Raw genomic sequence first — 21,819 nt, 5'->3', positions numbered from 1 at the left:
GTGTCTAAGAATCCTTCACCTCAAAGAAGGCGACCAGCAATTGAAGGAGTTGCCGTTGAGTTCGTCAATAGTTGTCAATGGTGGCTGGCCTGACTCTGACTCGCCCCGGCGATCGTCCGTGTGGTGCATTGCCAGTGGCATTACACAGCTACAGACACGAATAGAGGGATGCTGGCGCCCTGCCAATCCTATCAATTGCTCTTCTCCTTATCAACAGCGTAGAATGGTGCTACCAACTAGCGATAAACCCAATTCGTCTTAATCCGTTCCAGAACACAGAGGCTACCAATATGCATTGTGGCGCACATAATTAGCCACAAAATTCGGCAACATCTGGCACACGACAAGCAAGGTGGCGGCAGCCCCCTGAGCCATAACCTGATATTGGTTCCTGCCTACTACTGTCTTTTTTCGACCTTAAGACCACCACCGGAAGTTCAGTTCACCGGCGCCGGTGGACGGTGGACCAATTTAAGGTCGAAAAAGACAATATTCCGGATGGAGCAGGCAGGCTGGGGAAGAAGTCGACGGTGAAGTTACCTCAGTTTCGATTGATCGAGCAAAGAAACACGTTCTGACGATAGTCACGATAGTGCGCACACAACCACAAATGAGAAGTATATATGTGAGACCAATAGAAAGCAAGGGTCAGCCAACTTGAAGTCCGGGGGAAGCGGAAAGTGGAAACACACTTAGGCGCTCGAGCCAGCGCAGAACCCTAAGTGATGCCCGACCGACGAACGTTGTGACAACACTACTAATGCGAGATAAATATGAAGGAAATACGTAAATGATGTAAAGCGCAAGTATATGGATGCCAAAAACAAGGTACTGGGGACACACGGCGAGACCGAAACTGAAGAAAACAATGGCTACCGCGGGATACACTGACCAGACGACAGTGAGGGCGAACGTGGCGCCGGCAACGGCAGAGATAGCGAACATGGCTATGGGTAGTTTAGAGGTGATGGCGAAGAATAGGAAAGTATCGTAGTGATAGTCCCGAGCTCGTGTCTGACACAGTGACAATGCCATGGATAGTCAGTGGTGTAGTTATGTATACGACTCTTAGGAAGATGGACGTACCTCAAATTGAGCTCCATCGATATGCCAAAACGTGATCGTGAACCAGAGATCAACACAAACACCGATAGTTGATACCACTAGTCCAGCAGGAACAACCGTCTTCGCGATGATGCCGATCCGAAAGAGAGAATCATCCGGCGGAATGGCTAACATAGCCCCATAAATTCTAAAAGAAAACAAAAACAAAATGAAGACAAAAGATCAAACATAGTCTGACATAGTTGAGCATACGCGACAGTTGCGAGCAACTAGAGGTCGAGACAGCGCAAAAAATCAGCATTGTAAGTCACTGCTGTATAGGGTGAAGCAACATACGAGGGGTAACACCGTCAGCCATTCACCTCTGACCTTATCGAGGATCTTCTGAAAATCCTTCGCAGAAACGGCCGACTTTAGCTCCCCGTAGTAAGTCATTCGGTCAAGGAGGCTCTGTCTAGGCTCTGAATCCGTGACCGCAATTGGTAGAAGTGGTTGATGATCAGTTAAATTTGACGCTTGTCCACTATTGTCCATGACCGGCGATGATGGCTTTTTCCAAAAATCGTCAGTGACCTTCCACGGAGTGCTGAATTCTTCTACATCGTCGTCATAGATGTACTCCTCTTCCATTGGAAACTCCGTCATTTCTGGGACTTCTATCCCCTTCAACGCCGAATATGCGGCCAACTGTCTGGCGGTTTTACTGTTGTTGGAGGCTCCCAAGCCAAAGGCGACTCCATTGTCTGCCAAGTGAGATGGTATATAAGAGAGCTCGTATAGAAACGATCACTGATTCTCACAGTAGAGATGTGCATAATGACGTTGTGAGTAGTGATCTGCCGAGTTGATGGCTGTGGTGTCTTCGTCCAATGGGTGAGAGACTTGGGGGCGCATGGTATAGTCGGGTCCTGTCAGTCAGCGACTAAGATGAGTGCATTGACTAGATAGAGGGGAGGATAAAGGGCTAACCAGCGAACGCAGATGGTTCTTGACCGTACATCCACAGAAGTACTTCCTCGTCAATATCAGATGGGAGGAGTAAGCGACGCTTCAAATCGGCGATATAGTCTTTCCTGGTGTCAGACTGCAGGCTGCCAGTTTCGCGATAGAACGATGCTCATACACACCGTGGCCAGAATCCATCGGACTGTTTACAACTCCGCGATCAGCCGTAATATAGCGTGGTTGTCACAAGCAGCTCACCTCGACGAGGTATCTTCAGGAATATGGTCAGTCCACGCACCCGTCCTCGAATCTTTCTGTCGGAGTTTCACCAACGCTTTGTATGCGATAAACTGTTTCGCCTCCTCGATGGGACAGTCGGTGCCATGCCAGGTCCATTTCGCAAGTGTTCGGGATCTGTCTTTATGGACACCGCGTGACTAGTTAGCTCTTTAGATACGTAGCGTAATGAAGAATGCCAACATCTAAGGACCATTGTAGGTGGCATCGGCTTTGGATACGTCACCGGTCCTGTGAAGATGAACAGGAGTTGTCCAATATCTTGGAGGTAGGCATAGAGTTCCTTCACGTAGTCTATAAGAATGATCCAGATTCAAAATGCGCCTGAAGTCAACATTCACTTATCACTCACCTACATCGCTCGAGAGCACGACACGGCTGAAAAATACAGTTAGTAGTGTTCATCATCTGTGCGTACCTATAGTGCATGCTCTTACCAGGATATTGTCTCCGTGTCGCCCGCGCTCGACTCCTGAACAATGATCGTTGGCGGGTATCCTGACGCATCTACGCTCGTGGTTTACTCAGTCATCATTCATGTATCCTCAGGAATAATTCTGCGTACCTTCGTTAGTACCGATGCGCGATCCAGAAGAAACTGACGGATCCGGGGCTTTGAATGGGTTTTCGCCCTCGTCCTCGCAGGACCATACGACCACGGGCATATCTTCCCCCGTCTCACGAAAGCGATCCAACAGTTGCTTGATTTCCCGATCATCGAGTAAGTCAGACATCAACCTTGGAATGTAGTATGGGTGTAGGCTTTTGGGAATAAGTACAACTTGCGGCAGAGAAGAGCAAGAGAAGAGCTGTGAGAAATGGCAGTCGACCACTGAAGTATTAACTATATAAGAGAACAGCCTTGTACACGGAAGCCTCCGGAGGCTAAAAAAATCAAAGTTCTACACAGATACACAGCTGGACTCTTTCCTGAAGAAATTCTTATCAGGATCCGTATAATGGTCCGCATAAGAATTTCTCAAGGAAAGAGTCTTGCGTGCAGGGTTCACTCGAGTCTCAGGCTGCCGGCGTCGTCCTTCTTGATGAGACGACGCTCCAGGCTGCCAGTCCTGAATGGTCAAAAAAGGTGATAAGTACACCTCACGGTCTAGAGATACCCCAGGACCAGACCTAAATTAGCTGCCCAAGGCTTCGAGTGAGTGAATATTCTCTGTAGTGTTGTAGGATGAGTTGTGAGGAGAATCTTCAAAGCTCGGGGAGTCGTTGGTAAAACCGAGACCTCACCCATCCAAAAGCTATACAGCTGTACAAAGTGAAAGGTCGAAAAAGAAAGCAAAAGGTTTGCGAGAGGCACGGCCCCCACGCGCGAACAGACGACATCGCCCTGATCTCCTACGACGAACTCGGCGGGACAAGCTGCCGGCTGCGGAATTGCTTCCCTGGCCAATCAAGGTCCGATTACTCCAACTCTTCCCACGCGCTTCCGCGGCGAGAGAGGTGTGGACGCCAAAGTTTTCTGGAGGGGACGGTCTTGAACTCGGCGCACGTGAAAGTGATTCCGTTGAGTGCTGACACCACCTCGCATTCCCGGCTTTGGGCCGCTACAGCCACTACACCATTGTACAGTAAGTAGAAACAATTGCACCAAGTATATAGCCACTCGAATTTGTGAACCTCCTCTCGTCTCCCCCGCACGAGCGTCGCGTTCCTTCTCACCATCACGAACAGAACACTGTCTCCTCGCTGTCGTCGACGATGAGCTCAAAAGACCCCCTTCTTGCGCTTCGGAATACCATAAAAACACGGTACAAACCCGCCCCCGTCGACGCCCAAAACACACCATCCCCCACCCTCGCAGCAGCCACACACATCCGCCTCTCCGACACGCTCTCCCTCCCCAAGTCCACCCCGACGCGTCTACGTCGACCGGGAAGCACAGACACCGATCCAGAATCAAGTCCTTCCAGCTTTGTGTCTTTGGAGGCTGTCTACTTGGCATGGACTCTGCGGGATGCGGGAAGCGCGGAGTATATGAAGCAGGCGAGGGACAGTGGGTTGGCGGTCGGATTCATCAGTGTGACGGAGAGGAAGGGTGTGGTTGAGTGGTTGGAGGGAAAGTCGAGTGATTTGGAGAGTATTGTACCTTTGGGTGGTAAGTGGCTACTGGTATCGGAATGCTTGTCCATTTGAAAGCTGACGTCGTTGAAGGCGGAACGTCTACACCGCCGGGCTCGCCACCACAAACGGCATACTATCGTACACTGCCGAACTATAGCGCGCCTTCATCATCAAGTAACCAGGTGCTAGCCTCGGACTCTTCAAATGTCATCTCGTCGTCTCCAACCAAGAGGAAATACATCCCCGACTCGCAGGATCTAGACATAGTCAAGAAGATTAGGCAGAATGAGGTAGAGCTGAGGGATCGAACGACTGTCCTAAGGGGTATCAAAGCGAATGTGAGTTCTCTTTCGCTTATTCTTAGTTCTGCAGAATATCTCGGCTCGAAGGACGGAAGCGCTGTCCATCACACATGTGGCGCCTCAGTAGTCTATCGGGGCCACTTTTGCTGAAGCCATCTTCCTACTCGCTATCAACCTATAACCCTCCGTATCCGCTATATTCTATGGAGGTATGCTGACATGTTTGCGCATGCAGAACTTTGCATCCATCCGCAATGTCTACTCCGCCAAACTGAAGAGCCTCAAGGAGTCTCAAAAACCGGGCAAGGCACCCGCACCCGCCCCCACCACCTCACCAGGTACGATACACCTTCCAATTACGACCCCATATGCTCTTCCAGAAGCCTCTATTCATCCTCATTGTACTCCTGTGCTGATTCGCATATCTTTGAACAGACCCGAAGTTACTTGCACGAAAAGCCAGTAAGTGACTCTGTTGGTACCTGTTGCTCGTATGTATTGACGGCCTTGCTATTCCCTACAGAGACATACTACCCAATCATTATGATATCGTCTTCACCAACCGCACTCATCACTATGCACAACGTCAAGCGCTTCCTCGAAGAATCTATGTACGCCATATCCTTCTCGCCACACTTCCTCAGCACACTCACTCACTCACTCGCTCACATCCTAACCTCCACACCCACCCCTCTCTCTCACATATCCACCTCTCACTGACTCTTCCTGACACGTCTTCATCAACCTCATCCCACCCAGCTTCGAACCCTCCACCGCCGCCCGAGCCCGCGCCACCTCCGAAGGCAACCCCCGCCCCGAAGACCTCATCCCCATCTACCGCAAGCGCACCACGATCGACACCTCCGGGCGCGAAACGACCACCTCCCAAACGTACTACGTCATCGATTCCGCGGAGGTGTTGGGCAAGTTCGGAGCGGACGCGTGGGATAGAGTCGTTTGTGTGATGACGACGGGGCAGGCGTGGCAGTTCAGGCCGTATAAGTGGAAGGAACCGTTGAGTCTGTTTCATCATGGTGAGTTTCGTCTGACTGTCTGGAGAGGGGAAAGAGTTTGGGAGATGTTGGGAGATGTTGGGAGGGCTGATTTGGGGGTGTTTGTTCGTTTGTAGTTAAGGGTGTGTATGTATCGTGGTCGAACGACCCGCCGAACCCGAAGATCAAGGATTGGAACGTCACAGAGCTCAAGGTTCGTCTTGTTTCCTCTCCCTTCGCTGCCGTCACTTCCCTCCACCCACAACCATTATCACCTCTTCCCTCGCATTCGCTCATTCCGTGTGTAATCGTGTGGCGCAGATCGACCCGCACAGGAGACACGTCGACAAATCGACGGTAGCCCATTTCTGGAAGATGCTCGATACGTGGACGATGCACAATAAGCCGTCGTTGATGAAATCGTAGGTGTCCGCGGGGGTACTGTCAATGGAATGGAGGGAGTATGTGGGGCGGGTAGGGATGACAGAGGGCGAGCTTTAGCGATGACAGAGGACGAACTTTAGCGATGACAGGGGACGAGCTTGTGGCTGGGTGGTCGCGGTTCGTCTTTCTCATGGTTCGGTGTTTCTAGTGTTGTTATACATATGCGACCATGCTGCTGTGATGATTGGCGCTCTGGTCATTATGGGTGTGTGGAGTAGGCGGATGACAGGGGTCGAAATATCGTGGAGACATCGATGGGATGAAAGAGAGATGAACTGTTCATTCCGATGCTGATTCTGTCGTCGTGCTCGATGGGTATTTGGTATGTTTCCTTTGCTATCCTTCCTGCTTGTTGCTTTCGATGTAGTTTGAAGTCATGATACGGTAACTCCGTCGCCAGAAGCTTCGTCGCATGTCACTCTTGCTCGTCGTCGCCAATCCTCTGCGAGATAAATTGCATGCCTGTGGCGAGCGCTTTTGGGAATCCCACTTGAGAGGTCAACAATCCCAAGACTTGGCACAGCAACTGCAAGGTCGTGGTTGGGCAAGACATTGTGGGGGACTCTTGCCATTAACCCTCACTCCTAAGACGGCTACTCACTTTTCTCAGGATTGTCGGATTAGAATACACCTATTGATGATCCCGCTGGGTAATCTCCTCTGGCCTCTCCTTCATACCACTCGAAGACTGTCTGGCGTATGAGTACCGCGGCCCGTCACGCAGATATACAATACCTTGCTCGCTAGGATCATTCACGTCAACTAGGGCTGAACATTGACCGCGACAAAAGTTTTTGGCTGCCTTATTCGCCTCTTTTCTGACAATCCTCTCGTCGCCGGGAATGGCTACTGACGGAATGATCCCGGTGCCGGAGAAGGAATCACTATGTCACGCTAATTAGGCATGAAAGTGTCGGTTCCGACAGGGAGCTTCATCATAGCAAGCATCGAGAAGGAGGAAAATGCACGGAACCGGCGGGCTCAGAGGGACGTCGTACGCAGAGATGTCCGATAGACACGAACAGAAAAGACTAATAGCCTATCCCCTTTCATTCTCTCGAGGAAAACTGCATGATTGCAATCGTGCAGGCAAGAGGAACGTTTTTGCATGCTACCAAAAGTGCAGATGTAAGTCAAGTAGACACGTTGATAGTGGCAGCAATAGTGGCAGCGGACGTTTCACCACTGCCTGTCCAGGACAGCGAATTGTGCGCCGATATGTATACGCAGGAATTGAGCTAGTCCCAGGCTTTTCTTACATGCGAAATTTCCACGGATATCAATGATGCACAAAGGAGAAGAGCGTGAGACTTCCAGGTCTACCTCGTCTGCAAGGATAGAGCCAGAAAAGCGCACGGCTGCCAGCGGATAAACATGCTTCGTATCTCCGAAGAGAAAGAAATGTCAGACTGATACCTTGGACGCGAACTGGGGTAAGGTAGCCCACCGGAATCAAGCCACCGGTGAAGCGAGTGCATGGGGCTGAAGGGAGAAGTGCCGCTGGGCGTGCTACCATCCGGCAATCCGGCAGATTCCAGATAGCAAGAGACGTCGGGCTGGTCATTGCAGCCCGTAGACCACAATTTATTACCCATCATGAGGGTGGGTGAGCGCAAGGATATATCCGCATCACAGAAAACAGCTAAACGTATCAGCGTGACATGCAACGCTGACAGTCTCAGAACATCAAGGAAAGAGAACACAGTCACGTCGGTGAGTCGTAGAGAGCGTCTGCTACACTGCGCCCGCGACGGCTTCACGTCATTTATTCCAATTTGAAAAAAAAATCGATGTGGCTCCACTGCACGCTCGTGAAGCACGGTTGTACTGTCATATCGGAACCGCTAATTCAACCGCGAAGAGTGCTAGACTCTTTACTAGCCATCGGCACCAGGGTACCACAAGCAATACCAGGCTATAACAGACAATTGTTACCGACATGACTGTAGCAACGCACCATGACTCCGAGTCGATCGCCTGGTCATTTTTGGGATCATCCAAAGGATACGCTCTTCCTAATGACAGGAGAATCGCTCTTGCTGCCGGTGGTGACCCCCTTCGACACCTTTTTCCGCGCCTTTGCCTTCTCCTTTTTGGAGTGAAGCCTCTGTGCGGTGATAGCAGCCTTCTTGTCCTTCTATCAATGGCATCAGCATTTTACAGTCGATTGAGAAATAATGACACTGACCAGTCGTGCTTTTGAAGACGACTTAGAGGGTGTGTCTCCTGGGTCGCGTCGATCACTGGCTTTCGCAGCCTTCTGAAAGATGGTTGTGTATTTCTATCAGAATGCACCAAGATGAGTCCATGTGGACATGACTATACGGTGCTAACCTCTGCCGCATGTGCCGACCGATTTTTTTCAACCTTTTTTCGGGCTTTTTCTTCTTGTCCTTGCACTATCGAAGCTGCAAGCTCGAGTGCAACATCCTATCGGGGATAATGAGTTGTCAGAGCAGGATCAAAATCTCCGTTGACAGCAGAAGAATGATGCAAAGCTTCCGAAGGAAAGGCCAACGAGGAAGGGTAGAAAAAGTGGCACAGCATCTCTCGATTAACCCCCTGGCATGTACCCTGTGGCAACAGAAGCGAGCCACTGTACCTTTTGCTCCAAGTACTTAGATGATTTGGTGTCCAATAACGATCGGCTATGGGTGCTACTGTGTTTCGAGGTTGAGGGTAGTGAAGGGCGGGCCATTGTCATGACCGGAGGAGAACGACGAGACAGGACGAGACTCGAATGTGGCGGGTTCGTGTTTGAATTTAGCCTCTGTGGGGTAATTATGACCACTACGACGAACATATCATCGGCAGGGGTATAGTATCAGGGCAGAGAAACCTACCGGGCGCAGTAAGGTCGGTCGAATCGGCCTAGAGACGAAACTATCCTTCGTTGTAGCTGTCGGATGGAGAGTTTCGACTCGACTAAGAATGACGAAGTGGCGGTCAGGGTTCTGAGCGGAACTCGAATGTGCGAGCTCCGCTCTGTCGTCTCACAAATTGCACGAGGCCGCTGACACCTCCCTCGGCCACAACGTTCAACGACTGAGATGGCCCGGTTTCCTCTGTGCACTGTGCATGTTCAGATAGACGTCTCAGTACGTATCAACCATCATTGTCTCCGCCATTGACGAGCTACTCTGTCTTTATGGCAAGTCGCGGACATATCCCTGGCCGTCAAGACGAAGTCCACGTCCCAGGTGATGTGTATAGATGAGGGTAAAGATATTTGAGCGAGAGTGGAGTCCTGATCTGACAGTCACTGAGCCCCTCTTGGAGCATGGTTTTCACGACACATTTTGAGTGCAGAATAGGTCAAGTCCATCAAGAAACACCGTGGATTTCGCTGCATGGACAACAATTTCACCAGCATCCGAGCGAAACGGTGGAGCGAAAATTCACTACCATTTAGAAACGTTTCACGATGTGTTTCGCTATCAATGTAATGGTGATTTGCGAGGACTACCACTGAACCACCTCCATTTGCTGCTCTCGATCATTTGGACACCATGAGAATGTTAATTGAGTACAATTATCCTACTGCTAATATACATATTGCCTAAAGTATGCCGCTCGTGACCCGTGTGAAGCCTGAACTCTCCACGTACATTGACGGTGACCTTTAACGTGTGCCTAAATATATAAAAGCGAGGCCGGAGATTCTGGTGACGGTAACGTACACGGAGGTGTAGCACAGCTGGGAGACCGAATGCTCCTGTTGCAAAGGAGGGTGAGATGAAAAGGCGGCAGCGAGAAATAGAGCGAGGGCCAGTCATTAGAAAAACTCAAAATGTCTACCCTGTGCTACAACGGCAAGCCGAAGGATGTCTTGTTAGCAAAGACTATGGAGAAGCAAAAGACAGAAAGAGACACACCTTTGTGCCTATGAATATTCTCACTGTTTCCAGTCTGCTCAATCAGAGTGTTATGGGCTCGCTGATATTGACGCTCTTCGTGATGGTGGTGTAACTTGTCATCCTAGTGTGAGTGGATACTTATGTAGTAGAATGTGTGAACTTTTCGAGGGGGGCCGCGACATCGACGACGACACCGACGACGACGACGACGACATGGTCATAGCCTTGACTAGTCGGTGAGGTGGTGGTACAGAGCAAAGAGCTACTTTGACTGACTTTGCATCACGAACGAAGCTCATAGCCGCCAATGACATCATAACTCCACACCGCTGCCACACGCCACAACAGCCCCCAAAAACAATCTTCGCGTAACAGCTCGTGGATTTCACTCCCATCCTCTTGAAGCTCTATGGGAAGCGAAACAAGTTTCGCTGCAAATTCAGCGAACGATGAATTTCACCGCTCGTGATATTGAAATCCACCCCCCTTCGGTCACACAGTGAGTTACGTTTTTGGTGTGACCCTTGAATATTGAATATTGAATAGCAGTACCTGACCCTTTTCGTGGTGTTTGGAGAGGCAAGTTCGCACCGGATACTGATCTCACTCGCGGTAATTGAACCATGGAGTCTTTCCATGCCCCCGTACCGACTTTGCGTGTTGCTCTCATTGTTCATCCGCATTTAGGATTATCGAAATCTGACAATTGAAGGTAAGTTTTCCCTTTGTCATTGAGAAGCCAGTTATATCATCGACGGGCATCATGCTAAACAGCGCCACAACCCCGTAGACGGAACACAGTTGGCTCTCATACTTACCTCCTCCCCTTGTTCGGGCTGGGTGTACACATGGACATCCAATCGATGTCCCTTTGGGTATCTAACGTGTATATGTCCTGGGATCGGGAGCCGAAAAAGATCGCGATTCTCCGCCCAAACATCACTACCCTCGGCAAAGATCGCCACTTGTCAACCAGCTAACTGTCGCCCTGACATCCGTTCATTGAATCGTTGGCCTGGGATTCCGAAGAAGCCTAAATAATGTCTGATAAATCTGTTCTCCGCACGTTACACGCCGACTCCTGATCGCTTCAAGATCTAAGGATTCGGGCCATGCTCTGGCTCTATGGCCTGGATCTCACTACTCTCTCCCGGTCCGCAGAACTATGGATCTGAATCTTGCGCTCGGTTACGCTATGTGGTTTCTGTAATTCTACTCTTTTGTCGTCTTGGAATCGTGCTGTCCGGGACAAGGCGCCTTATAATATATTAGTCGCAGCTGAGAGGCCTCCGAGTATAAAAGCTTTGCCTGTTTGGCTAGCATGTTGTCGCTCACTCCACTCCGCCTCTCCCATCCACCCACTGCCTACCTCCGTGCCCTCTTATTCACTTCTACCGCTCACCATGTGCCACGTCCGTCGGTGCGTAGTCGTGGTGATCTTCTTCTGCGCACTAACTAACGGAAGCGAATTGTTTACAGTGTGAAGCACGTTTACCACTGCGGCCACTCGCAGAACCTGGTACGATTTTTGACAGACATCGAGCCTCTCTTCTCGCTGATATTTTGCATCCTGCAGCCCGACGAGCTTGTATGACGATTCACCTTCCTTTATGTGCACCAATTCATGTCGAATACTTCAGATGCGCTGTGAGGCTACGGATTGCAAGTTCAGCCCTAATCATCCGCCCAACTGCGTACCTCCGTACTGTACAAAGCATTGCTGGCAATAGTACGTCATCCTTGTCCGCCAGGATCTCGTTCACTCACCTTATTTATGTTCTACATGACAGCCGCCAGTTCCCGGAGCAATATGGTTTGGATATTTCTTACTTTATCGTCTCAGCAATTATGTTGACCGAGTCTCATCGAATAGCGCGCCAGTTACCTTCACTATGCCCATCTTGCGAGCACGCGAGGCGTCGCTAGGCGAAGACACCCATTTTTACTCTAGAAAGGTTCCCTATCTTGGCCTGGCTCCTCAACCAGGAGGAAGCTATACACGGACTGTGCAATGCATTGTACTATATGATTGGATGTCACATATGTATGTTCTCGCATGCTATCGCTTTCTTCGGCTCTTCGTATTTGTTATGCACTCAAATGTCTACATTGCTCTCTCTATTGAATGTTATCTCCTACCTGAAGCTTATGATTGAACCTTGTGTCTGAGAGGATAGGCCACTCTCCTGAAAGATCTCCATCTGTATTCCTATCACCGTCACGCAGCACATCCAGTGTCGAGACCATTCGGAAACAACTGACGCTCCCTTGCGGATGTTCAATACAAGCCAAAGTGGCGTTTTTGCCTTGATCTCTCGAGCTCAAGCGCCCCGTTGCTTTCGGTCGTTCGCCTTGAAGCGCGAGCTCCATGACGTGCCTCGTCCGATCCCCCTCCAGCATGAAATAACTGGAGACAGTAGACGCCGGGCACAGCCTCGGCCAACCTCCGTCCGGCAATCTGAATGGCACTGTATAAAAGTTTATTAGGCGTTCTTTGCAAATAGACAAACTTCCCCCTTCGAGACATATTCGTTGGCCCTCTCCTGAGGCGATCGTCATGAAGGCACAGCAACACAACTAGTCGCAGAAGCACCTGACAGCGGTGGATCCTATCGACGTTGACCCTCTCCGATTTTCCGTGTGCCTTCGGATTGTCGACTACATGCATGATACTTGCATTATTGTACATGTTCGACGGGACTGTTGAGTCGGGTTGCACATTTTCAAGAAAACGACGCGTTGTACCTGGTGGGGTGTTCCAGGCGCGACTACAGAGGTTTCCGGTTTTGTTTTTTTTTTGGAGACATCAATGCAACATACGAGACATCGATATCTTCAGGGAGTAAGGCCGGCCGAATGAGGTGGGCGCTAGACTGATCAGGATAGAGAGTCCAGCAAACCTACGTAGCGTGCATTCAGCGGGAAGGACGGAGCGAGGGAATTGTGGCGGCCGATTTGTGGATGACGATACCGCCATTCCAATTAGTGACTCGCGCTTGGTTGAACATGACAGAGTCAACGTTACAACGCCCTGGATGTCTTCGGTACGCTTGATTGCTGTCAGAGCCACAAAAACCTGAAGCGAATACTTAGATGCAGTTGGATTAGTATATGGCGCAAAACTTACCTGCCCGTCCCTACTATACAAATTGGCTCGAGCTAGCCAGTTGTAGCAAATTATCCTCCTGGCATGCATGCGCATCTAAACTTACTGGAGTTCAACGAAAGCTTCTTAGCTTGAAACAATCCGACTTGGGCTATGGACATATAACCTCTGAGTAGTACTTAGGTACTGGGACCTATAGTCGAGCGCACGAAGAAACTTGCCCCTCTCCTGAGATAATGTAGCATCATTGGTACAGTCTGCCAGGTGAACGGAGCAATGGGCTGAATGGCTGCCGGCGTGGATTCGGATTTGACCAGTTGGATTCGGGTTGGATCAAGGTTGGATGTTGGCATACTTATCCCCGAGATTTTAGAGTACAGCTTTTATTTGAGCTGCGTTTCAGTAAATTGACAAGATTGATAGGAAAGTAACAATTTATCTCACCGCAAGGTCTCGCAGCACACTGAACAAACAACTTGGTTGTCGGTCAGTTGCAAAAGATTCAGTCATGGTGGCGACCAATGGCCCGTACTGTGGGCCACGTGTCAAATTGCCATAAAGGGACAACAGGATAGTCAAGGTAAGCGCTCGGCAAGCGCTCAAGTTCTTGAACGACTCTACCACGATCTGCTCACGAACAGTCTCTCTTCGACACTACTGTACTCTCACTTGTACTTTGTTGATGTCTGGTTCCCATGAGCGTGACCCTCTACTTCAGAGCGAGGCTCAGCTTTCAGCAGCGCCCACTGCGGGCCTACTACTACCTCCTTCCACAACGGGCAGCTTGGGCGTTCCTGGTCAACGACCGGGGCCGCTAGAGATCCCGAGGCGCACTCGAAATGGCATTCTGGCCGGTCAGTGTTGATTTTCGCCATATTCTGCCCTGATGGCTGCCGGTAATTAATCGGGTCGCTTGCTATAGGCATCTGGGTCGCCACATTTCTTTCTGTAAGTTTCTACAAGCCGTACACCTCATTCGAGGCTGACATTAACTCCGTTCTGTTCTCTAGTCCCTGAATAGTAAGTTGAACCCCAACAGAGTCTTATTTTATAGATGCTAAGCTCTCGTCTCGGGGGACCCCACTGTTGACGCTCACCACGCCAGCTACTCTTGTTGCGACATGTGAGTGACAGTGTAGTGCATTTTTCGAGAGTTGTCGTTGTTTTATCTGTTTCTTACCTCGTCATGCGTCCTAACAAATTAACGTTTCGAGTGCTACCCTCAATTTCGTCTGAATTTCAACGGTCCAATCAAGCGAGTTGGCTCGGGACTGCTTACCGTAAGCCATCAGCACGCCTTTTCGCCCCATGGACAGAGTAGATGACCCCCAGCCTTCCTCGAGGGACCCAGTCTGCGCCACCTGTGTTTTTACACCTCTATACGGACGCCTTTGTAACGTGCTCGGTCGAAGAGGCGCGAATCAGACCGCTGTGGTCTTCTCTGCTTTGGGCACACTTGCATGCGGACTATCAGGTAGTATGGAGATGCTAATTGTCGCTAGATTTGTGAGCCCTCTGCCTGACGCAGCATCAAGCAGTGTTATCTGAAATCAAATTGTTTACAGCTGGCAGGTATCGGTGGAGGGGGAATCTTCACCACCGCAACGTAATTATTTATCTCTGGTCTCATCGAGTTCAAGGTTGTAATGCTGATGCAGTTGATCTCACTTGTAGAATTATCACGAGCGATATGTTTGACATGCGGGTTCGTATCTCTCGTTCTCAATCACCATAGATGCATGCTAAACATATTCCCTACCGGGCGCCAGTCTCGCGGACTTACACAGGGAATTGCAAGCGTTTTCAACTCCGTACGTCTTTGTTTTCTCAAGATGCCTGACTTTCACGCAGCAGTTTTATAAGACTAGTGCTATCTCCATATAGCTTGGAATGGGCCTCGGTGGTCCCGTGGGCGGACTAATCAGCGACTGGTATGGCGAATACTTTGTGTTTGGGACTCGACTCGCAGAACTGATTCACGGTGCCGACCGTACTTCCGCTACACTCGCATACGGTGCCGTGCTTTTTAGGCTTGGATGGCGTTGGGCGTTCATCATCCAGATACCGCTCTTCGTGATATCTTTCGTCTTGACATCGATCAACCTGCATTATGTCACTCCGGTACGAACCCTAGTTCCAGCGGCAACCACTAACAACTTGTCTGTCGCCGGAAGTATGATAGACACTAACACACCCGTTCCGTTCCTCCGTGGGTTCTCTCTATGGGCAGGGCAAAAGCAAGAGCACGAAAGACGTCCTGAAGAGGATAGATTATGGAGGGAGCATCACGCTCTTAGGCGCTGTCAGTATTTACCTTTCTCTGTTGTCTGGCCCTAGATGCTTCTATTTCAATATTCAAGGAGTGGTGGCTGCACTCAGAAATGTTGATGACGCCAGCTGACTGACGTGAACCTAATCTGCTCCTTGTCGCTGTCAGGTGCTATCGTTCCTAATATTTCTGAGCAACCGATACAATGACGCAAAACCCGTATGTCCTCGTTTTACATCCACCCCATTCGGATCCATGGCTCTACCCCAAAGACAACCATCGTTTTGAACTGTTGCTTACCATATTGACAATGTGTCAAATTCTTCCTTATTCAGTGGTCGGAGCCCTCCGTTATCGTTGCGCTCGTTCTTTCTATGGTCTTTTTCATCTCATTCATCCTATTTGAGCTTCTTGTTGCGCCAGAACCAATGCTCGCACCCTTCCTCCTCAGGGAGAAGATTCCGGTGTTGGTCGGAGTCAGCAACTTCTTGGTCGCCAACTGCAACTTCGCCATTATGTACTTCTTCCCTATGTGGTTCCAGACGGTGCCGTTGAAGAGCGCTTCCGTTGCAGGTAAGCTCTCAATGCAGAAAACTGCAACTTTTTACCAGCTATACCCGGCGGTAAAAGTCCGTAATATGGGGTCGCAATCACCGAACTGTGGAGTTGATATCTTGTCGACTTCGCGTCCGGACTGAGCCGTTTTCGATACCTTACACTAATTTTGTGTTTTCTTACAGGTGCCCATCTGCTTCCAAATTGCGTCTCTATCTCCTTAGGATCGTTATGGGCAGGGTAGGTCCGGACATTCCCATGCATCTGGCGACGGCTGATGTTATCTTTGTGGAGTTGGGAGATGCACCGTACGGGAAGGTACAAGAAGATTAATGTCATTTGCGGGTTCTTCCCCTGCATTGGTGCTCTTTTGCTGTCGTTCATGAAGGAGGACTCGCCTGCCGTACAGCAGTGGCTGAGCATCGTATGTTTCACATTCATCATCGTATGATAGTTTTTGCAAGTTATGACTTACGGATGGATGGTTCGGCCATAGATACCCCTTGGGTTTGGAAATGCTGTGGTGCTGCAAACAATGCTCAGTACGTCGTGTGGCGTGTTTTATCTTAGCACAGAACGTTGTGATAATCATCTGGCTGTCACCCTATTACTCTAGTCGCCTTGCTCGCGCACCTTCCAGGTAAGTCTATATGTGACTTTTTACTGTAAATAATTTCCGTCCACTGATAATCTCTTCTTATCTTAGAAAACTCTATGGCCGTAGGAACTGGATTCGGACAGTTATTCCGTGGCGTTGGTAAGTCTGCGATTTCCAACATCTCGGTTTTGCGCTAAGAGTGACTCTGTGGTATTACCATGATCGATGTGCAGGTCAAGTCGGAGGAGTGGGCATTGCATCAGCCATTTTCCAGTCCAAACTCGACAGCGAGCTTCGTCGTCGAATCACAGACCGGCCAGACGCCGACGAGGTGCGTAACTTCTTGAACCCCATCTTATAATCGCAGTCGTTCGGTTTCATTGCTGACACACTGTGGTCACACTTACTGCAGATAATCCGCTCCATCCGTCACTCAGCTAAACTTGTCTCCAGCCTGGAACCTAGCCTTCAGCGGTCTGCAAGGGACTCTTACGCTCTCGCGCTGAGAATGGTCTTTATCGTCGCCGCAGCTTCGACTTTCATGGCATACCTCGTACGGATACCGGTGCGTCTGTCACTCTGTCCTATGTACAACTACCTTTATCATCATCTTAACTATCTCGCCTCCGTGCTACCATCATGGTACGGTAAATGACAATAGATCCCGGACAAGGAACTAGACGCAGTGCCGCATTCAAAACCGAAGAAAAAGACCTCCAGAGCATTGTCCGGCCACGGTCAATCTCACGAGGACCCTGCCATCGTCAAACGCTACGGCACCATCACAGGCGACAACTCCGCGGTATCTACGAGCCGGGCTAACGGTCACAACCAACCCGTCACTACCTTTCCCTCAAGCCCAGTCAGGATGATGGCCAAACCCGGAGAAATCTCGCCCGTCTCTGGAGCCAACGAAACTGCCCTCAACGAGATTGATGAAGAAGTAGAAAGTGGCGACGAAGGCTCAGACTCTGAAGAATCCGAATCGCACGCACCCGCCCGACCTCTTCCCCTTCCCTTAGGTGGCCGTCCGCGCGTCAGGAGACTATCTACATATACCAGCTCCGACGGCGGAATGGATCTGGAGGATGATGTTATTGGTGGATCTGCGAGGCCGGGGAGCAGCGTGGGAAGTTGGAGGCCGGGAAGTTTAGGTGCGGGAGGGGTAAGTAGTTGGAGAGCGGCAAGTTTTATGGGGAGGAGTGGAACGGCAAATGGACAGGGGGCTGGAACTGGAAGTGCTGAAGGGGGAAGGTGAGGTGGTAGAACGGGTGGCGAGGGGTTGGCAAAGGGGACAAGTGAGTGAAGATGTACTCCCGGAATATCATACATCGGAGATGACATGAATTACGACCTTGGTTACGGTGAGCTTCTTGTTGTGCGCTTAACGATCTTATGCTCACACTGTTTTCTACTAGGATATCGGATGAGGACACGACGAGCTCAAAATGGGTCGCCATTGGCTTAGCTCACAGTTACATATATACGAACTCACACAGACTTCATCTGGAAAACAGACTATATATTCTGCCAATTCTGAGCATACCTATGCATTGTCAACGCGCAGTGGAATAGACAATGACAAGACGTCATGATCACGAATATTGTGTGCCTGCGGTATCTGTCTGGCACAGTTGGACATCTGCATCAAGGTGTTGACCTTGACAACATGTTAGATGAAACACCGCGGTCATTCTTTCCTCCTCCTAGTTGACCTGCCCCGTCATCACTTCATCAAGGACTCATCTCTTTTCCGATCTCAGCTTAATCCTTCTCCAAACATAATTTGTTCAAATTGTCGCCACTATACTACTACAAGTTCAAATTCAAGTCGAGTTCAAGATCTGTCAAAGGTGTTGAACACGGACGCGAAAGTGGAGAGGGAAGTTCGGGCGATGATCAAAACGATAGAGGGTCTCACGGTGCCAACCCATACAAATCATTCCGACGCAGGCCCAAACTGAGTCGTGTGTTTACGATCCCCCAAAACGCCCGTATATCGTATTCACACTGTTCGACCGTGTCAGCATTCCGAAGGACTCCTCTTCTGTCGGTTGTACACACGCTTGGTTTGGTAAGGGCACTCGTCGTGACCAACATGAACTGCATTCACATAGAAATGTAGCCGCAGGAAATCTCTGGAAACCATTATTCCCCCTCCCCTGCCTCCCACATTTTCTCTGGGCCCAAGTGCGCTAAGAGTTAGTAATGCCATCCGAATGCGAGAAGTCAAGGCGAGCGTACATACTCTTAAAGATGATGTCTTCGGGACGAGCCTGCCGTTATTATTCGCTTTCATGGAGCTCATCTGCGAATATCTCCCGTATTTTTGATCGGAAGTCGTATTCCTTCCGTGCACTTACTACTGGCTGTGTGATTGTGTTAAATCCTCCGAATGCTGGATTGACGCGTGGTCTTCCATCGTTAGACGGATGCTCTCTCTGCCATGCCCAAGCACATTCACGGAGATCGACAATTTTCCAGGAGGTTTCATCCCCCAACCTCTCCCTTTCTTCTCTGGTAAGTCGTTCTTGACGCTTACCAAATGTTTCGTAACCATCCACCATCCATTTTGGAACTCTATGCCTCTTACCGAGCATTATTTTCTCGATAGGACTAGCGGGGTCCAGCAGTTTATCCAGCGTGCTGATAGCTCTCTTCTTCGTGGCTCCCAATGTCCACATGTCCGAGAGTACGAGAACGGATTTCCACTCTCCATAGGTCATCGTCGTATGCCGGAGGCTAAACCTGAAAATGGGAAGATTTTCTTATTCAGTAGCAGCCAAGCTTGAGAAGGATCGAGTGTTCCCAGCAAGAAATCACGCCAAACGGACTTACTTTGGATAAGTGGCCTTCAGAAGGCTACGGAAGTCGAACGCGGTGATCTGAGGTAAGATAATCGGATGTGCATCATCTGAGCCCTCTGCCTCACTGCCAACGTGAGCAGACCGAAACATCGCAGTAAACACACTGTCCTCGGTTTCGAGACCGTGTCGAGGGACGCGGAACAGTACGTTTTCGACCTGTATGAGTTATCGTACATTGTTCCCAAAGTTAAGAGTGGTTCGCATGCATACTGACCTTGAAAACCACCGTCTCAATATAGAAGAGATCGTCTCTGACGTCGACAGCTGAAGTGCTGGACGGGGGCTGAGCAGACGCTGGGGTTGGTGTGGCTCCCATGTTGGAGGACATGGAATTACGGTGGCGGCGTTCGTGAGTGTCGATTTTTATAAGGTTGAAATCCGGCCTCGTGGTCTTCCTGTCGCCATAGCTCTGCGGTCTGCTCCAGTAAAGGTGTGACTACTGTGACTGTGGGAGCCAAAGCCTATCGTGGTACTTAATCAGAGAGATTGCGAAGAAATGCCATCTGAGCCAAATCTGAGCTATTGGGCCACAATCATGGCACTAGGCGCCGAACCGGCGCCGAACACCCGGAACGGGCGCTTGAGCTCACTTCCACTCGAACTTGCAAGTTGCCACCTGCTCCTGACCGCCACCAGATCCTGCCTTCCAACTACCAGAGCCAAATACACAAGCATTTTGTTCCATTTATCTCCCAACACACATCCAACCAGAGCCTGTGCCATCTAGCATACGAACCAACAACAGCCATCATGTCAGCAGACGGAGGATTCATCCCACCACAGGGCAGAGCGTCATCAAACGACGGCGAAGCTATAATCTCGACAAATTTAGACAAAATGAGCATCGAGGAAAGACCGCAGCGAAATGCATTGACGGTCAGACAAGAACGAAGACTCGTGGATTATTTGGAGGAGCGGTTCATGGAGTTGATGAGGGGTTTCAAGAAACGGTATGCTTCTTTCCCTACTCTCGTCGCGTCGATCTATCCCCCCTTTATTTCCATGCAACGAAGAACATGCAAAGGGGAGCTTCAGAACTGACGATCACTTTCCAACCCCTCCAGCTCCGACCCGACCTCCCCACTCCAAACTCTCCCCTCCTACCTCTCCCTCGCCACCCCCATCCTCTCTCTAATCCTCCAAATCCCACCCCTCAAACCATCCGCCATCTCCCTCCGGACGACATTCCTCCTAAGACTCACGGGCGACGTCATGACTGCGATCGTAGGTTACAAGCCCCGGGTAGAGGATCTAGATGGTTTATTGGAGTGGTTGAGGGTTTTGGATGTCGGGTGGGAGGGAGTGTTGAGGGGCGTGCCTTGGGAGGCTGCGATTTTGGATGGGTCGGGGTCGAGTGGGATTCGGGCTGGAGGGGTTGGTGGGGATAACGAGGAGGGGAGAAGTCGTCGTGGTGAAGAACGAAAAGGGCCGGAGAATAAGAGTGAGAGAGAGAAGTCGAAGGTGTTGACGCAGACGGAGAAGACGAGATTGAAGAGTTTGTTGATCACAGGCGCAGCAAGGATTGATGAGTGGTTGGAAGGGCTGTCACCCAAAGAAGATTCGGGGATAGAAGAGCTGGGAGATCAGGAGGTGCTCGGTGAAGGCAGCGCGTCAGATTATGTGGATATTTTGGAGAGCCGAGGGCTGAGGGAGAGGTTTGAGAGGTTGTTCGAGAGGACGTTGAGGGAGCTGGAAGTGGAAGAGATGGGCCAGGGAGATGTTGATGCGTACTCGAGTTTGACAGCGGGTGGAATCGGAAGTGGAATGATGGGGAGTGCGATGAAGGAGAATGATGAGGTTGAGATGACGGACGGTATCCGCGATATTGACAGTGACGAGGATACCTGACTTGATTAGAAATAAAAACGCTTCGCACGTGTGCTCTCGCAGCGAGAGAAGAAAATCCAGCAAAGCAAAAGCGATTACGACGAGGCGAAAGCGCCGAGTGATATATGATACAACACAAAAGCAGACTGACAACGAACAAGCATCTACCGCTTCTTCGCTGACCGACGCGAGTCCGCTGAAGAGATAAGTGACATGTCAGCGACCACATTACTTGAGCAAGGGAATAAACCATGATGAAAGACTCACCCTTCGTCTTCGCCTTCTTCGGTGTCCCTTTCCCTCTAGCCTTCTTGTCAATGATATCCTGCAACCTCGTCTCCTCTGCTGTATTCCTCAAACCCTCGTCAGGGAACTGCCTTATAAGAGCGGCGATATCGGGTTGTTCTGGGTAGTATTCGAGCATGGAGGGTCCACGAAGACGACGTTTGAGGTACTTCGCACCGGTTCGCATGCTGGAGGGGTTGTAGGATGTTTGGAAGACTTGGCTGCGAAGTCGTGTAAGGGCAGCAAGACGGGAGGGTAAGGCACCCAACACCGACATGGTGGGGTACATGGGTGGATATGTTGCTCTCGCAAGGGAGAGTGCTGGCTGCTT

At 50.3% G+C, this 21,819-nt stretch overlaps 6 protein-coding genes across 6 annotated transcripts; 2 read left to right on the top strand and 4 right to left on the bottom strand.

The window, feature by feature from the left end:
• Positions 1-718: 718 nt before the first annotated feature.
• On the bottom strand, positions 719-2,972 carry STEHIDRAFT_160882 (uncharacterized protein; the record flags this gene model as incomplete). The annotated part of the gene is made up of 13 exons (XM_007308411.1): positions 719-754; positions 844-1,014; positions 1,087-1,252; positions 1,318-1,334; positions 1,402-1,808; positions 1,866-1,973; positions 2,035-2,138; positions 2,189-2,212; positions 2,269-2,447; positions 2,501-2,601; positions 2,660-2,685; positions 2,745-2,814; positions 2,873-2,972. The coding sequence occupies 13 exons, from the start codon at positions 2,970-2,972 to the stop codon at positions 719-721; spliced, it is 1,509 nt and encodes a 502-aa protein (XP_007308473.1).
• A 1,046-nt stretch (positions 2,973-4,018) lies between these two features.
• On the top strand, positions 4,019-6,517 carry STEHIDRAFT_84700 (RNA polymerase II accessory factor). Its single transcript, XM_007308410.1, has 8 exons — positions 4,019-4,420; positions 4,477-4,724; positions 4,924-5,026; positions 5,124-5,150; positions 5,212-5,299; positions 5,448-5,722; positions 5,818-5,894; positions 6,002-6,517. The coding sequence occupies exons 1-8, from the start codon at positions 4,024-4,026 to the stop codon at positions 6,104-6,106; spliced, it is 1,320 nt and encodes a 439-aa protein (XP_007308472.1). The 5' UTR covers positions 4,019-4,023; the 3' UTR covers positions 6,107-6,517.
• A 1,456-nt stretch (positions 6,518-7,973) lies between these two features.
• STEHIDRAFT_114267 (uncharacterized protein) lies at positions 7,974-8,822 on the bottom strand (the record flags this gene model as incomplete). The annotated part of the gene is made up of 5 exons (XM_007308409.1): positions 7,974-8,039; positions 8,133-8,261; positions 8,313-8,405; positions 8,459-8,554; positions 8,727-8,822. 5 exons carry the CDS (start codon positions 8,820-8,822, stop codon positions 7,974-7,976), a joined length of 480 nt encoding a protein of 159 aa, XP_007308471.1.
• Positions 8,823-13,769: 4,947 nt separating this feature from the next.
• STEHIDRAFT_171284 (MFS general substrate transporter) lies at positions 13,770-18,024 on the top strand (the record flags this gene model as incomplete). The annotated part of the gene is made up of 22 exons (XM_007308408.1): positions 13,770-13,941; positions 14,010-14,035; positions 14,098-14,107; positions 14,193-14,210; positions 14,302-14,367; positions 14,439-14,593; positions 14,653-14,693; positions 14,762-14,792; positions 14,857-14,898; positions 14,972-15,208; positions 15,318-15,389; positions 15,525-15,575; positions 15,692-15,929; positions 16,097-16,151; positions 16,206-16,335; positions 16,408-16,453; positions 16,528-16,551; positions 16,618-16,668; positions 16,743-16,840; positions 16,922-17,074; positions 17,171-17,873; positions 17,928-18,024. The coding sequence occupies 21 exons, from the start codon at positions 13,770-13,772 to the stop codon at positions 17,765-17,767; spliced, it is 2,313 nt and encodes a 770-aa protein (XP_007308470.1). The 3' UTR covers positions 17,768-17,873; positions 17,928-18,024.
• A 633-nt stretch (positions 18,025-18,657) lies between these two features.
• On the bottom strand, positions 18,658-19,704 carry STEHIDRAFT_160878 (uncharacterized protein; the record flags this gene model as incomplete). The annotated part of the gene is made up of 5 exons (XM_007308407.1): positions 18,658-18,689; positions 18,758-18,785; positions 18,873-19,257; positions 19,348-19,532; positions 19,591-19,704. 5 exons carry the CDS (start codon positions 19,702-19,704, stop codon positions 18,658-18,660), a joined length of 744 nt encoding a protein of 247 aa, XP_007308469.1.
• Positions 19,705-20,760: 1,056 nt separating this feature from the next.
• Positions 20,761-21,813, bottom strand: STEHIDRAFT_124492 (uncharacterized protein). The gene is made up of 2 exons (XM_007308406.1): positions 21,471-21,813; positions 20,761-21,399 (listed from the first exon to the last, which is right to left on the bottom strand). Exons 1-2 carry the CDS (start codon positions 21,763-21,765, stop codon positions 21,368-21,370), a joined length of 327 nt encoding a protein of 108 aa, XP_007308468.1. The 5' UTR covers positions 21,766-21,813; the 3' UTR covers positions 20,761-21,367.
• Between the last annotated feature and the right edge of the window lie 6 nt (positions 21,814-21,819).

Source organism: Stereum hirsutum, assembly GCF_000264905.1.
Source record: "Stereum hirsutum FP-91666 SS1 unplaced genomic scaffold STEHIscaffold_15, whole genome shotgun sequence".
In the NCBI taxonomy this organism is placed as follows: Eukaryota; Fungi; Basidiomycota; class Agaricomycetes; order Russulales; family Stereaceae; genus Stereum; species Stereum hirsutum.
Note: the sequence above shows the minus strand (reverse complement) of the source record. Positions and strands in the feature narration are given on the sequence as shown.

Bases quoted from the DNA above. Each gene is read 5' to 3' on its own strand.
- STEHIDRAFT_84700 (XM_007308410.1), top strand. From the start codon at position 4,024: ATGAGCTCAAAAGACCCCCTTCTTGCGCTTCGGAATACCATAAAAACA. The intron at 5,151-5,211 runs GTAAGTGACTCT...TATTCCCTACAG, and splicing joins GTTACTTGCACGAAAAGCCA to AGACATACTACCCAATCATT. The intron at 5,300-5,447 runs GTACGCCATATC...CATCCCACCCAG, and splicing joins CGCTTCCTCGAAGAATCTAT to CTTCGAACCCTCCACCGCCG.
- STEHIDRAFT_124492 (XM_007308406.1), bottom strand. From the start codon at position 21,765: ATGTCGGTGTTGGGTGCCTTACCCTCCCGTCTTGCTGCCCTTACACGA. The intron at 21,400-21,470 runs GTGAGTCTTTCA...TTATCTCTTCAG, and splicing joins GAAGAAGGCGAAGACGAAGG to CGGACTCGCGTCGGTCAGCG.